Source organism: Desmodus rotundus, chromosome 5, assembly GCF_022682495.2.
Source record: "Desmodus rotundus isolate HL8 chromosome 5, HLdesRot8A.1, whole genome shotgun sequence".
Classification (NCBI taxonomy): Eukaryota; Metazoa; Chordata; class Mammalia; order Chiroptera; family Phyllostomidae; genus Desmodus; species Desmodus rotundus.
Window position 1 is genome coordinate 84319124 of NC_071391.1, and position 14517 is coordinate 84333640.

General features: G+C 51.5%; 1 protein-coding gene across 1 annotated transcript; it reads right to left on the reverse strand.

The window, feature by feature from the left end:
- Positions 1 to 1716: 1716 nt before the first annotated feature.
- TMPRSS5 (transmembrane serine protease 5) lies at positions 1717 to 13125 on the reverse strand. Its single transcript, XM_053924705.1, has 13 exons — positions 13063 to 13125; positions 12020 to 12143; positions 11543 to 11641; positions 11026 to 11148; positions 9811 to 9946; positions 9362 to 9475; positions 8090 to 8133; positions 7243 to 7405; positions 6093 to 6271; positions 4319 to 4417; positions 3680 to 3822; positions 3304 to 3456; positions 1717 to 2364 (listed from the first exon to the last, which is right to left on the reverse strand). Exons 1-13 carry the CDS (start codon positions 13063 to 13065, stop codon positions 2326 to 2328), a joined length of 1419 nt encoding a protein of 472 aa, XP_053780680.1. The 5' UTR covers positions 13066 to 13125; the 3' UTR covers positions 1717 to 2325.
- Between the last annotated feature and the right edge of the window lie 1392 nt (positions 13126 to 14517).

A 14517-nucleotide genomic window follows, 5' to 3' on the forward strand; every position in this document is an offset into this window, starting at 1 on the left:
TTGGTTTCTCTCTCTCTGAATTCCCTACAGAGCTTAACACAGCTGGGCACCCAGCTGGTCCTCATTAAAATCCCTTTGGACCTGAATATCCCCACCTTTCCCTGCCCTCAACTCCATTCTAGCAGCCAGCCCAGGAATGCACTCACTTAGCCTCACTTTCCTAAGGACTGAATAGGCTGGTGCTAACAAACGAAGAGCAAGTCTGAGCCTCTGAGTCTGTAGATCTGACTGGCCCCCTGGCTGGAGCTCCTATAAGGTAAACAGGGAATTGCTATTAGCAAACTCCCTAATTAGGGTTCTCTTTATCACACTCCTGTGAAAGATGCTCATTTGTAACACTGAAGTCAGACCATTAATCTCATGGAGAACTGGAAATCTGTAAGAACTTTACCTAAGGGTCTCTGATAGAAGCCACTAGCCTCCCAGGTTTTGGTTACCTCACCTATAACACTAGGCAGGTGACTAAGCCAGCTGATAAAGTTCCTTCCAATTCTATACTTCTGTGCATTATTGGACCCTCTCATTAATCCATGGGCAAAACAGTGATATAAAAAGACCTAGCTAGGGTTCACATTTGGGCTCTGGCACCTACTAACTGGCTGGTCTTGGAAGTCACTTAATCTTTCTGAACTAATTTTCTTGCCTGTAAAACAAGCACAATAATATCTTCATCATATAGATGTGAGAGTTAACTGTGTTACCACACGTGAGCAGAGTTGGTAAACTGTAAAGCAATACTCAAATGTGACTAACATTAACAGGTCATAATGACTGTGATAAATGAAAACCTCCTTGTAAATGAGCAAATGCCTATGGGTGACATCAGAAACACAAAAAAAATCAGAGTTGATGGATCTGCTGGTAACTCCTCCCTGCCCAGGGGGATCAGCACCCTGAACTGCCTTTTGAGGTGGGCACTTCCAGAGTAGGGGGTAAATGAGATCTCAGAGTGAGGCTGGATGTATGGCCTCTGTGAACACAGGGAGAGGCTTTTGTCAGCAGCCAGGGCCTCTGCTACAATGCTTCTGCAGTTGGACAGCAGACTCCTAGCAGCCTCTTCCCCAGGTAACAAAGTGATAGTAAATTGAGGCCCTTATTTTTCAGTGCACTTCATGCAAAGGAAGCAGACCTTCCAGGAATGAATATTCACTTCTATTAACCCTTCAAAAAATTCTAATAAACTCATCAAAAGTGTGTTATTGCTAAATGTTAACTGCATTTCCTTGGGTAGCACCAAAATAATTCATCGCAGTTTTTAGAAACAAGATGCCAATTGCATTTCAATTGCTGGAGAGGAGAGAGTTGGGGAAGCTTAACCAGGAAAATGCTGAGAATAACCTCCGAAAGAAATCTCCCCAGACATAAAGGCTCAGTTCTGAAACAAGCGCTAAGACCTAAGGACAGATGGGTCTTGCGGGGAAGCCAGATCTCCCTAAGAGAGCATCCGCTTGTGTTTCTCTGACTTGCAGCGTCTTAGCACCTAGGCGGCTGGGGCTTTTTGTTGTAATTCATGACATGCAGATTTAACAAATGTAAAGACTTAAACAAATAAGTACATGCCAGGAGTCAGTTCCAGAGCTTTAAGAAACATGTACAATATGAAAGGAAAACTGTAATTCTACCCCTTTTTGTGAAAGTGTATGTGTGTGAAATAGAGAGGAAGAGAAACTGGACCATGACCATACATCACTTTGTTTTAATAAAAGAATTCCTGGGACCAGTTCACAGAACTGTCATTTAAACCCAACACCCTATTCCAACACCAACCACAGTGCTCTTACACCGCCCGACTCCCACCTCTATACCAGCAGGGCCAGCCAGAGCCAGGTACGAACAGGAAGTAGGTGAGACCAACTGTGGGGAGTGAGGAGGATCCTGACTCCATGGGCTTCATCTGGGCTGGCCCTCCCTGACCCCATCTTTCCAGGAGCCTCTAGAGCCACTGGTTCCTCTAGGGAGGCACTCCCCTCACCCCCACCCTACCTGAGATCACAGAAAGAACATAGGCCCGGAGGATTCCTGCACATCCTCCCAGAAGATGGGCTCAGGGGCTAGGAAGGGGAGAGGGCAGAGCAGCCTCCCAGCTGCTCCCAACATCCTCTTTCTCTCCAGCTCCTCCCCCACATCCCAGGGCTCCCCCAGAGTTCCAACCCTGCCCATCCTCCTTCTCATCATTGGAGCTCTCTGATGACATAGAGGATCTAGAAACCAGGGCCCACGGGGGAGGCCGTAGGGCCCAGAGGCTGGCTGGTGGTGGTAACTCTCTCATGTGCAGTGATGGGAAATCCATGACTTCTGCGCCGAGGTCTGCTGCTCGTCCTCCGTCTAATGGGCCTGCTGAAGACCCCAGGAAACATGAGACTGCTATGCAGTGAGAAGGAGGAACCAGCAGGACTAGGGGAGGGAGTTCTGAGCTGACAGAGAAAGGAGCTAAATCCTCAGTGTGGCTCCACCATGCACTAGCCAAATAACCTTCATTTTAGTAAACCACTTAACCATTCAGAGCCTTCATTTCTACTTCTATCAAAGGGGCTAAAAATATTCACTTCTCTAGGTCTTTTGTAAGGTTTGAATGGGAAGATGGATGCCTATGTGCCCTGGAATCCATAAAGCGTATTATCCACCACCTACTCAGTGCCCAACCTTGCAGAAAGATGCTCTTCCTTACCACTGCCTGCATTTATTAAGCACTGGATACAAATAACGTAATTTAACACATTATCTCCCTTGGACCTCCTACTGGACAGAGGAAGTTGAGTGGCTTGCCCAATGTCATACAAGAATTAATTAGTTGCCAAACCCAAATTGCTAAATGCTGGGGTTTCTCTGCAGTGTAAGGAATGCAGGCCCTAGTGACTGCCTTAGAAACCAGGGGGCGAGTGACAGTCACAAATACATCCATAAATAGCAAGAGGATCGCTCATTCTGACCTGGCACTGTGCAGGCCTTGTTCAGGTCTTACCTCGTTTAACTGCCACAATAGCACGTAAGGTTGCCACGATGGTTATTACTAGGCAACTGAGGTTTACCAAGTTAGGAACTTGCCAAACATCACACAGTAGATGGTGGATCTGGGCTACAATACAAACTCAGTTCTAATCTTCCCCAGTCAATGCTTAAATGGATAGAAATCCAATGGATTCAGCGTTATGTGCGTCATTTCTGCTTCCTCTTACTCTTGGGAATATTCCCTAGGCCCTCCCTAGCTCCCAGCCATTCCCAGGCCTAAGGGGCAAGGGCCACAGTTTCTGAGGGACAGGTCCTTTACAAACCTCCCCTCCCCATGCTGGCCTCCACACTCACCCATGCTGTGTCATGGATCCAGTCCAAAAACTCAGCAACTTTGGCGTAGATGCCAGGGTGCTTGGGCTCTGCGCAGCCTCGGCCCCAGCTGACCACCCCCACAAGGTGCCATGTGCCCCCATCTGGGCAAACCAGGGGTCCCCCACTGTCCCCCTGAGGGGTCCAGGCACAGAGACCAGAGAAACAGGCAGTTAGTCCTTTCAGGAGGTGGGGCACCAGGCCTTTCCAGGGAGCAGACCCCCCATTCTGGCCCCTCCTGCTTCCAGCATGAATCCTGTCTTGTCTCAGCCCTCCTAGAGAGGCTGCTCAGACCAGGGGCCAAGCCAGAGCAGGACCCCTGCCCCCACCCTCCACCTTGGGCCCCTTGCTGCCACACCTGGCAGGCATCAGCCCTCCCATCCAGGTAGCCGGCACATAGCATGCGGGGGGTGAGGGCCCCACTGTACATGCAGGAGCTGTTGCAGAGCTGGGTGCTAAGCAGTGGTACCGCCGTGTCTTGCAGCATGTCCGAGCTGTGGGCTGCGGGAGGCAGACATGGAGATGAAGGGACATAGAGCAAGGCCACAGAGCATAAAGCAAGGCCCAGGATGACAGAAGAGCAAGAGAAGAGGTGGTTAGAGGCCTCAGAGACAGAGTCCCAAAGAGGAGAGCCCAGGGTGGGAGCTGTGGACCCTGGGCAAGGAGCCAAGGGACTGTCAGATGTGGGGGCTGGGAGTAAAGAGCAGGAGTAGAACTCACTCACATATATACCCTGAATACTGAGACCTTGGCACTCTTGGGACACAGGGAGTAAAAGTAAAGGGCCTGAGTTTAGGAGAAACTCAGGGGTTGTTCTCTCAGAAAGACCCACACAGGGTGGATGGGGGGCCCTTGGCCTGGCCAAGGGAGGGGCCAGAGGAAATGTGGGCTGGCACTGCCCTGTGGCCAGGGCAGGTGGAGGCACCTCACCTGGGAATGGATGTCACCCCCCCACACGCACACCCCTTTGCACCCAGGGCCCTGGGAGCTGACTCACTGTGACCGGGGTCGGTGTGGCCCCAGCCAGACACCCAGCACTGTGAGCCCCTTGGAAAATCCTGTTGCTCGGCCGGCAGACACACAGCACCCACAGTGTCTGTGGAGAGGCATGGTTCTGGGTCCCACTCAGGCTCGGCTCCACCCCCAAGCCTGGGCGAAGGCCAGGCTGGCAGATTCTCTTTGCCCCCTTCTCAAACAGCCCTGGTTCTCAGTCTCCACCAGAGTTGTGGACTGTACCACCTCGAAGGTCACCACTCACACAGAGGACAACATGTAAAGTGCAGTGTGCAAGGCGCCCCTAGGTTGGGCTGTGTACACGCTGCATACCCCGACCTGGGCACTGAGGAAGAATGGAAATTCTGGGCCCAACTTGTCCTAATGGGGACCCATTTTGGACTTTCCCCAGGGTGTTTTGTCCTTCTTGGGGCATTGTTTCTAAGAGTGTGTGATATGTCCTCGGGTGGAGCCCACACATATTCATAGACAGTACACAGATATGCTATTACATGAACGTGAAGTTACTCGGAGACAGAGTAGTTCCCTTTCCATCCTGAGCCCCCGATTGCATCAAGGAGAGCATGCGTGGTATGAGCATGCGTGCATGGGTGCTCCTCTGCACCTCTCTCAGTGCCTGTCAGCCTCCATCGAAACACTCAGAGAGGCCCAGGCCCAGCAATTCTGCAGAGGACAGCGCCTGGCGAGAACTAGAACACTGTGTGGTTTTCACTCAGTGTGTTCTGTGGTTATCTATTTACTGTAAGTAATATTAGTTCTCCACTTGGGTAGTAACTTAAAGTTCCCCCCCTCAAATGTGTTTAAGTAAATTTGGAAATGTAAGCTGGAGAACAACAGTTCAGAGAGTACCAATGTTGTGAGAAGCATATAGCAACAACTGTTGTTCAGGAAACCCAAGGATACAGGTAGCAACTGTAGGGAGGAATGTTGTGTATGTGTCAGTGTGTGCACAGGAATGCACATAGTATGAGCATGTGTGCATGGGAGTGAGTGTGCATGAGTGTGTATGGTGTGTGTATGCATGGCAGTGAGTGTGACTGCTTGGTGTGAGCGTGTGTGCATGGGGGTGAGTGTGTGTGTGTACTTGTGTGAGCACTGTGCGTGTGTTTCCGTGAGTGCATGTGCTTCCAGGGGAGTGTGCACGTGCGTGTGTGTGGTGAGGAACTGCCCTTCTAGGACAGAGGCTGTGAAGAAGCCCTGGACCCGGCCCTGGAAGCAGGACACCAGGCTCTGGAACCATTTGCCACCTTAGGGACATCTGCCACCAGAACTTGAAGAGTCCCTTCCCTCACTAAATTCAGTGTGCTTCCCTGTATACACCTGCCTCACCTACCTGTTAGGGTTGTCATGAGGATTGAGTGGAAGAATATTAGGAAAAATAAAAGAAATCTTATGAACTATAACATGCCACAAGGTGGCTGGGACCTGGGACCACCTGGGAACAGGGTGAAGTGGCTGTTGGTGGATGGAGCGACGGTAAAGCTCTGCTTGGGGCCTCCTGGCCTACCCTGCCTGCAGCCCCTCTGTGCAAAGGGCCAGAACCGTTTCCCCGAGAAGGGCACGTGGAAGAGTCAGTGCAACTTCAGCTCCAGTTAATGTCAAAGTTCACCACAGTCACCAAAAGAACCGAATACGTTAAGGTTTACAGCACTGGGGGAAACCTCAGAAGTGAGCTCCCCTCTCGCCCCCACCCCCACCCAGTGTCTGCTCCTCTCTCACCACAGCCCACACTTGCTCACCCAGGGCCAGCACCTCACCTGAGAAATTGAGCGGTGTCTGGAGCCGCAGGAGGGCTACATCGTAGTCGTGACTCTGGGCGCTGTAGAGAGGGTGGGGGATGATCCTCTCCACCACAGCCCCCTGGAGCGGCCTGACCGTACTGTGGCTGACCAGCCCCGTGTGGACCCGCCAGCTGGAAAGGCGGGACTGCCTGAAACTGCACACAGGAGCCATGCTGAGCCCAGGGAAGGGGGGGGCAGAAGAGCATGACATGAGCGAGGCAGTAGGTGGAGGAAGCTGGCCAGAGAGGCTCTAAGTGGGGGCCCCATCACCAGGCTGCAAGCTCCCAGAGCCCATGCTTCTTGGTGTTCCCTCACAGCTGGCAAGACACTGAGCATGCAGGAGGTGCTTAATAAATGCTTGAGTACTGACGGATGGAGACGTGAGACACTACGGGTCATCTGCAATTACCACCGCTTGCTCCTGTGTAGCCCCTTTTACAACACACACCCAAGGGCTCTGTGTGATATCGTATCATTAAGCCGAGTCAGAAAAACATCATTAGCCCTGCCTCTCCACCTACTACATGAGATCATGGGGAGTCACTTCCCCCTCCCAGCAGCAGTTTCCTCATTGTAACATCAGCATTACACTGTCTGCCCTGCTTGCCACCAAGAGCAGAGGGACAAAGAGCTCATCCACTCATCCTTCACCCTTCATTGCTCTGACCAGTATTTATTAAGCACCTACTATATTCCACGACTGTTCTAGGCCATGGGGACAAGGCAGTGGAAAGATTGACAAAGGGGTTCAGTGGTAAACAAGACTGAAAGTCCCTGCTCCCATGGAGCTTCCAGTCTAAAGGGAAAGACAGACATTCAACAATCACATGACGTGATTTAATGACAGTGGTGAGAAACATTAAGAAGCACAGCACCATGAGTGTGACAGTATTTTAAAAACTTAAAAGCTGAACGAATATGAAGAACCAATGTTTGTATCATTACTGCTATTCACGCAGAGCTGTTCTTGGCACTGAACAGAAAAAATTTCACAAACGCCATTGTGCCCACTCAGCAGACATGGGGCGGCAGACAGTTGGACGTGGACATTTTATACAGGATGTATCAAGCACCAAACAGAAAAGTACCTGAGGCACACTCCTCCCCAGTATCCCCTGAGACTTGCCTGTGCACGCAGTGTGCAGCGGTCACCACCCAGTGCGGCGCCAGCACACAGCCCCCACACGTGTGCCGGGAGCCCAGGGCCACGCTGGCCTGCCAGGGCCAGCGCCCAGGAGCCACAGGCTGCCCACCGACTATCCGGGAAGCCAGGGGCCTTGCCCCACACTCTGCAAACAGAGAAGCACTGGTGAGATGGAAAGGGAGACAGCTGGGTGTCCGCACAGTCTAACTCTCAGGGAATGTGGCCCAGTGTGGATAGCTTTCGTTTATTATTTCTGGTCCTGAGTATGGCAACTGTAAAGTAGAAATGTTGACTATACATCTGCCGGCCGTATCAGGCCATGAGCTCACTGTGAGCAGGGACTATGGCTCAGTTATCTATGGAGCCCCAAAACCTAACAAAACGCTTGTCAAAATGTTGATGTGTGGATGGATATATGGAAGGACCAATGAAGAGATGGATAGGTGCGTGGAAGACAGATGAGAGGAAATGCACAGATGTCTCCCATTCAGCCCCTAGTCCATTACCCTCCATTAGTCTCCTGAAGCTGCTAACTGGTTAGTAGCCAATATTAATTCTACCTTTCAGGTTCTCCAGAAAAAGGGGGGAGTGAGTATCAGAGGCCAAAACAGGTGAAGCAAGGAGATCATGACAGAGACTTAGGGTTCTGTTTGGGCTGAACTGTGCCTTCAAGAAGGGGCCCAGCAGGCAGATGGGCAAGTGGATAAGGAACACCACCCCAGGCCCAGCTGAGCCTTTCTATGGGGCTCTTCCACATGCAGGATGGGGTGGGGTGGGGAGAGACTCCTTCCTCCCACCACTACCTTCCTAGATCCAAGACGTGACTCACCAGAGCACTTGAGGGAAACGATTTGGCCAGAAGTGCAGTTGCGTCTGCAAAACAGAGGCACCAGGCAGGGGCCCACTCGAGGCTGAGCACCCACTCAAGGGCATGGAGGAAGGGTGGGGTCAGAGGGGACCTTTCATGTAGCCATAGCCATCTGCTGCCCACCCTCACCCAAGCCCCCAACCCCTTCTCCTAACAGGTCTCCAGGTCAGCAGTATGACATTGCTCGATTGCCCCAGAGCATCGACAGAACTTTGTGGTCCTCAAGGACTGATGTGGGCAGGGCCCAAGGTTACAATCAAGTAGTCACAAATGCAAAAGCCCAGCTCTTCCCCCTAAGGGACCCTGAGTGTGCGTGCACAGTGGATGAATGATTAAACACGTGGTAAGTGGACAGGACTCCTCGCCCATGCTCTAGTCTCCAAGGCTTACTCTAGCTCCACCCCAAGCCCTTCCCTGGCCCTGCATACCCACATCCTTGCTCTCCTCTTTCCCCTCCTTTCCCTAGCATAAACCTCAGTTCCTTTTGGACCAAAATTCTCTTCTCTTTCCTCACTCGTCTCTTACTGCCAGCAGCGCAATGCCTAGATCCTTAGTTTCTTCTAGTTTCCCCAACCCAGAGCCCTCCTCCCCTGGCAGAGTCAGTCCCACCCCTACTTCCCTTTGCCTGTCCAGATGTAGAAAAAAAGGAAACATTCAGAAAAGGTGGTGCGAGGTTTTACAGTGGTGAGTGATGCTCAGCCAGCCCAGGAAGCTGCTGGGCAGCTAGAGGAGGCCCAAGCCAAGTGAAGACCTTCTCAGCCTGTGCTCACCCCCAGGATTTGGTGAAGGCCCTGCTCCATCCCAGAGCCCTCTTCTCTGGAGGGTCTCCAGGCTCCAAGCCGTTCTTAGCTAGAGCAAGTCAACCATCTCTTCCCTGAGACACCAGAGTTATCCAAATAAAATGTGGCAAGGATGAGAGAGCCCTCAGATTGGAGATAGGAGCCTGGTTTCAAGACTTGGTTTGGCTGCTTACTAGTTCTGTGACCTTGGATAAGGCCCTTTACCTTATGAAGCCTCAGCATCCTGTGGTTCTTGTGAGGGGCAAGTAAGATAACATATGTGAAACTTGGATGGGCAGGCTTATGGAACTGAGTCTGTAATTTCTGACTGTTCCCCTTTGTCCTATCTTACACGGTCAATGTCCTCACCACCAGGTTCCCATGACAGGGACGTTTTTGCCAGACTGCTCACCAGGAAGTAAGGGACCCCACTCAGCCTCCGCAGAAGCCCTACCTGGGCTGCCACCCCTCCTCCAGGAGACCTCCCAGTCTAGGAGAAAGCTGAGCAAACTCCTGGGAGCTGTTGAGCTTGATGTCAGACAGGTTCACTCCTTTGTGGTGAGTGAGTCTTGGCAGAAGAAGAGAACAGAGCAGGAGGAAGTCAGCCTCAAACTGCAGCATGAGGGGCAGGGGTTCATAGCAGCAATGTGCTGATACACTACAACAGGATGGTGACAGAGCAAGGCTGTGACAACAAATGCTTCTGGGATTTATGTTTGCTAAAAAGCACACATGCTCAAGGGAGAGACACAGGCTAGGGCACCATCGTGCCCAGAGACCCAGAGATGACCAAAGTGACCTTGTGCCATTTCTTGGGCACCGTGAACGCCACAGACAGATAGAGGTCTCCAACTCCCAGACAGCTCCCCGCCCACCCCAGGCCCCAGATCCAGCCGCGCTTACCTGAGATGCCCAAGGCTCTGGCAGACCCGCACCCCCAGGGCAGAGCTCCAGCCCTCGTGGCAGACCAGAAACCAGCCTGGCCAGGCCCTCACTTGCACTTCCAGCAGGAAATCCTCAGTGTTTATTCTGAAAGATACTGAAACATGGCATAAAAGCCACATCACCCCTGCCATGAGGTGGAGGTGCAGGGCGGGCAGGGGTAGCTGGATCTGGCTGCTGTCAACCTGAAGAGGCCTTACTGATGGTGTCTGGGCCACCGGTGTCAGGGTCTCTGCTTCCCAGGGTACCAGGTCAGTTCTGAGAACAAAATAGCCCTATTTGTGCAGCATTTCTACTCATTTTAAATGTGTTCCATCACTTGGCGTCACGGCAGCCCTGAGCATTGAATATCACCATCCTCCCCATTCTGCAAAGGGAAAACTAAGGCACGGAGTTTAAGTCACCTGCCTAAGGTTACGGAATCTGTAACTGATGGATCCAGGACCAACTCCATGTCTTCTGATTTCAAGTCTCAAGACAATACTAGTGATGGTTACCATTTATTGAGCATCTGTTTTTTCCAGACTTTGAGCTAAGCTCTTTTATTTACTAGCTTGTATTATCTTTACAACTTCATGCAGTAAATATTTTTGTCTACATTTCATAGAGAAGGAACTGGAGCTCAAAGAAAATAATGTGCCCAAAGTCACACAGCTACCAAAGGGCAGGCTCCAAGCTAATTCTAACTTCTGTAACTGATTCTGACCCCAGCCTGATCCCTGCTGGTCCTTAGCTCTCATCTGGAGAGGACAGTGCTGGGGGAAAGCGGGAGACAACATGTAGTGATGTTCCCAGCCCTCTAGGTGGCCACTGGGCGAAGGCCCCTGTCTGTCACATGCCGTCCCCCCACACACCTGGCTCATCTTCCCCTCCACTTCTGGCTCACTCTGCCCCAAATGTCAAGTTGCTATCTATCTAGCCAGCCTTGGCTGCTGGCCATGCCCCAGCTAGAGATCAAGACAGTCCTGGGGGAGTGCTGAAAGCCCCAAATCAGAGATCAACTCTGCACCATGAGACCGCATCACCACCCTCACACCAAAGAAGACACAAATGGGTGGCAGTGAAGTCATGGCCTTTCATTTCGGTCCTCTTGCCCCAAGCCAGAAGTGGGGGTCCCAGAGCTGTGAAGGGCCCAGGGCTGGGGTGGAAGTTTTGTATCCCTGGGGTGTGGCCCACCTGTTCTTGGAAGCGAGGGGAACAGGCCTTCCTCCCGGTGGGACTCTGAGCAGCTCAAAGTCATCTCCTCATCCTGTAAGGTCCCAGGAATGGGTTGAAAGGCAGCTGGCCACAGATATAGCCCTTCAGAGGACAAGCACAAGGACAAGGAGAGGGTCATAGAGAAGGGAAGTATTCCCACAGGAGGGGGTCAGTGGCATAACAAGACATTTGTGGCCGAGGAGGCAAGCAGCTACCCCGGGGACTCCTCATCAATCACCGGGCCCTCGGCAGATTCCCTCTGACATGCTGATGAGAGGCACAGCGCCCTCTGTCTCTGTCTTCCTGGGAAAGATTTCTAGAAACTGTCTGAGCAGGGCCTCCCTGGATCATTCGTTCCAGTACCCTGCACCCAGAGCACATGAGAGAGACGCTTGTCTATCTGCCTTAACACCTGCTCACACGTGCTCCTCCCTCCCAACACTCCCAGATCCCGCACTCAGTCCCTCCCCAGACCACAGAAGGGTTCAGCACTGACCAAGAAGCCATGAGCCAACACTCGCACCAGCCAGCAGCCCCAGTGCTCCCAGTGCCGCCCAGCCGCACCGCCTGGAACACCAATGCCCTGTCCAAGAGACTGTGGGGGGAGGGCAGAGCAGTGTCTGGGTGCCCCACTCCTGCTGGCCTGCCTCACTTCACCCTGCAGTACCACGAGGCTAGGCAGTCACTGAGCTGCGTCAGGAGCGGGAGTTTGTCTCACTGCACCTGCCCACCTCCTGCCACACCACCACCCATGAAGCCCCCAGAGCCCACTCAATCCCCAAAATGGGGAACAGAGAGCAAAACCAAGTCTGGGATAAATGCCCACCCCAAACAGCAAGATGGCCTCTCGCCATCAATCATTTGGGGCTGACTCAATGAAGATCTGGGGAAGAAGAGACTCTGGGGAGGTGTAGGAAGATTATCCCATCACTGCCCCCACCCTTTCACTCCCCAATGGCCCAGTCTGGCCTACTGGGTGGTTGTTGGGCGTCAGGCCTCTGCCGTGAGTCTCCCAGCTCTGCTCTGAAGATCCTGGGGTCTGGGCCCTCCTCCGCGCACCCAGCCTCCATGGAGGCTTGGCCACCCAGAATCAGGCTCTGGGGAGACAGTTAACAGTCACTCAAGATCCCCACACCAAGGAGAGTCACCCTCTAACCTCAGCTACACCTTCACTGCCCCTAGCAAGCCATTTTTCTCCTTGGGGACTTCCTGTGTGTTCCTGCAGATGCCCCTTCAGGCCCTCTCTGCTCTCCTAGAGCCCCAACCCTACCCACCTTACTCTCACACAGCCAGGAAGTGTCGGGGCAGAGACTTGATCCAGACTGGGCTGATGCCACAGCTTACACTCTTCACCACCCCAAAGGGTATGAAGGGCCTCTGCTGACTCCCTCAGCCTCCCTCCCCAGTCCTCAAGATTCCACCCTTCTTCTTTCCCTCCTGTCTCATAGGAGGAAGGGCCCCTCCCCAGTGCACCAGCCATACATTCATTCAGTGAACAGTATTTAGCCCAGGTGAACAGACCATGATGGGGGATACTGTAAGGAGGTCAAGAACAAGGAACATGGACCTCCAGCATGACTGCCTAAAAGAATTTGCATCTGACTCCTGAAGATGAGTCACGTAAACAAGGCAGTGCACGTTAAGTGACAGAAGTAAAGTTTAGGTAAACTCCCATCGGCATTCAGAAGAAGGAGCACTTACTTTTCTTTGGGGTGACCAAAAAAGGCCTCCTAGAAGAGGCAGCCTCTGACACAGGCCATCAGAGATGGTTAGGGTTTTACCTGACATATATGGGCATGGGGCATTTCAGGAAAAGAGAGGAGAATAAAGTCAACTGCTATAAAAAAACAAAACCAGTAGTCTGGCCACACAGGGCCCCCTCTAGAATGTAGCCCCTGTACCAGAGCTGCCTGCCAGAGGACGCTCTTTCTGCCAGCCAAGAATCCCAAGGGGGTGGGGGGTGGGGAAGAAGGAGCAAGAGGCCAGATCAGGGATGGTGCAGAGGTATAGCCTTACCATATGGGTGAGCAGTAAATATGCAAAAGCCTCAAGTTCTGCCAGGAATGGTTCTGGTCCTGTTCTTGGATCAGCACTTACTAAATAGCTCAGTCAGCTTGGCTGGAGGGTGAGGTCTCCCTAGTTCACACAATGGCCCCTCCCTTTATCCCCCTCCACACACACGCACACAGACACAAGCCAGAGAAACAATGAATTCTGCTCAGAAACCATGAATAGACCCCTTGTTGCAGGAAAGGGGACCAAGGGCTGGGCCTGGGCTGGGCAGGCTCAGTCCCTCCCATCTGCTAACTGGAAGCTTAGAAACAGAAAAAGGTCAGAGGGAGGAGGGGAGGCCAGCTACTGTTGCTTAGCAACCAGGTGCCTTGTGCCAAAAAGTGTACCCCATGCAAGCTAGCAAAATTCCCACTTCCTGGTGACAGAGTTGTATTGGAGAGGCTGATATTAGCATTTGCTGAAATGTTTCTGAGCCCTCTGGCTTACATCTCGCTTCTCTGGGGGTGGGCTTTCCCAGAGGTCTGGGATTGTCACCACGTTGGAATTGGGATGATAGACATCTTTGACACCTGGGCTGCACCTGCCACCCCCAAGGCCAAGAAAATAGAGCCTCTCAGCCCAGCTACACTAAGGGCCAGTTACTGTAGGAGCCCTTAGAGTTAGGTTGCTTCAAAGCACAAGGTGGCTCAGCTGAGCCCAAGACGAGTTGAACACAGCTGGGAGCCACGTCCTTTAGTAAAGGAGGCAGAACAGGCCCCAGGGAAGGGAAAGGCTGGTGTGGCTCCTCCTTCTCTAATTGCCTCACAGAACCTCAGATGGGACAGTTAAGAAGATGGGCTTTGGAGTCAGGCCTTCATCCAACCCCAGTTCTGCCACTCCCTTACTTAGCCACACCTGTAAAGATAGGAAAATAGTATCTACGTCATAGGTTGATGTTGGAATTAAATGAAATATTGAATATGAAGTCTTAGCCTTCGGGTGATCACTTTGTCTAATGATTAATGTGTAAATGTCTAATCACTATGTTGTACACCTGAAACTAATACAATATGTCAACTGTAATTAAAAATAAATTAATTTTTTAAGCTACTGCAAGATACTTAAAAATAAAAATAAAAAAGATCCCAAAGAACCAAAGCAATCTTGAAAAAAAATGAAGCTGGAGGCTTCACACTCCCTGTTAAGTATAAACTTCAAACTATAATATATTATAAAACTATAATATATTACAAAACTACAGTAATCAAAGCAGTATTATATTGTCATAAAAACATACACTTAGATCAATTAAAAAGAATAGAGAGCCCCAAAATAAATCCATGGTAATTAATTTATGACAAAGGAGCCAGGAATATACCATGGGGAAAGGAAAGCTTACTTAATAAATGGTGTTGGAAAAACTGGACAGCTATATGCAAAAGAATAAAACTGGACCCTATTTTACACCATGCACAAAAA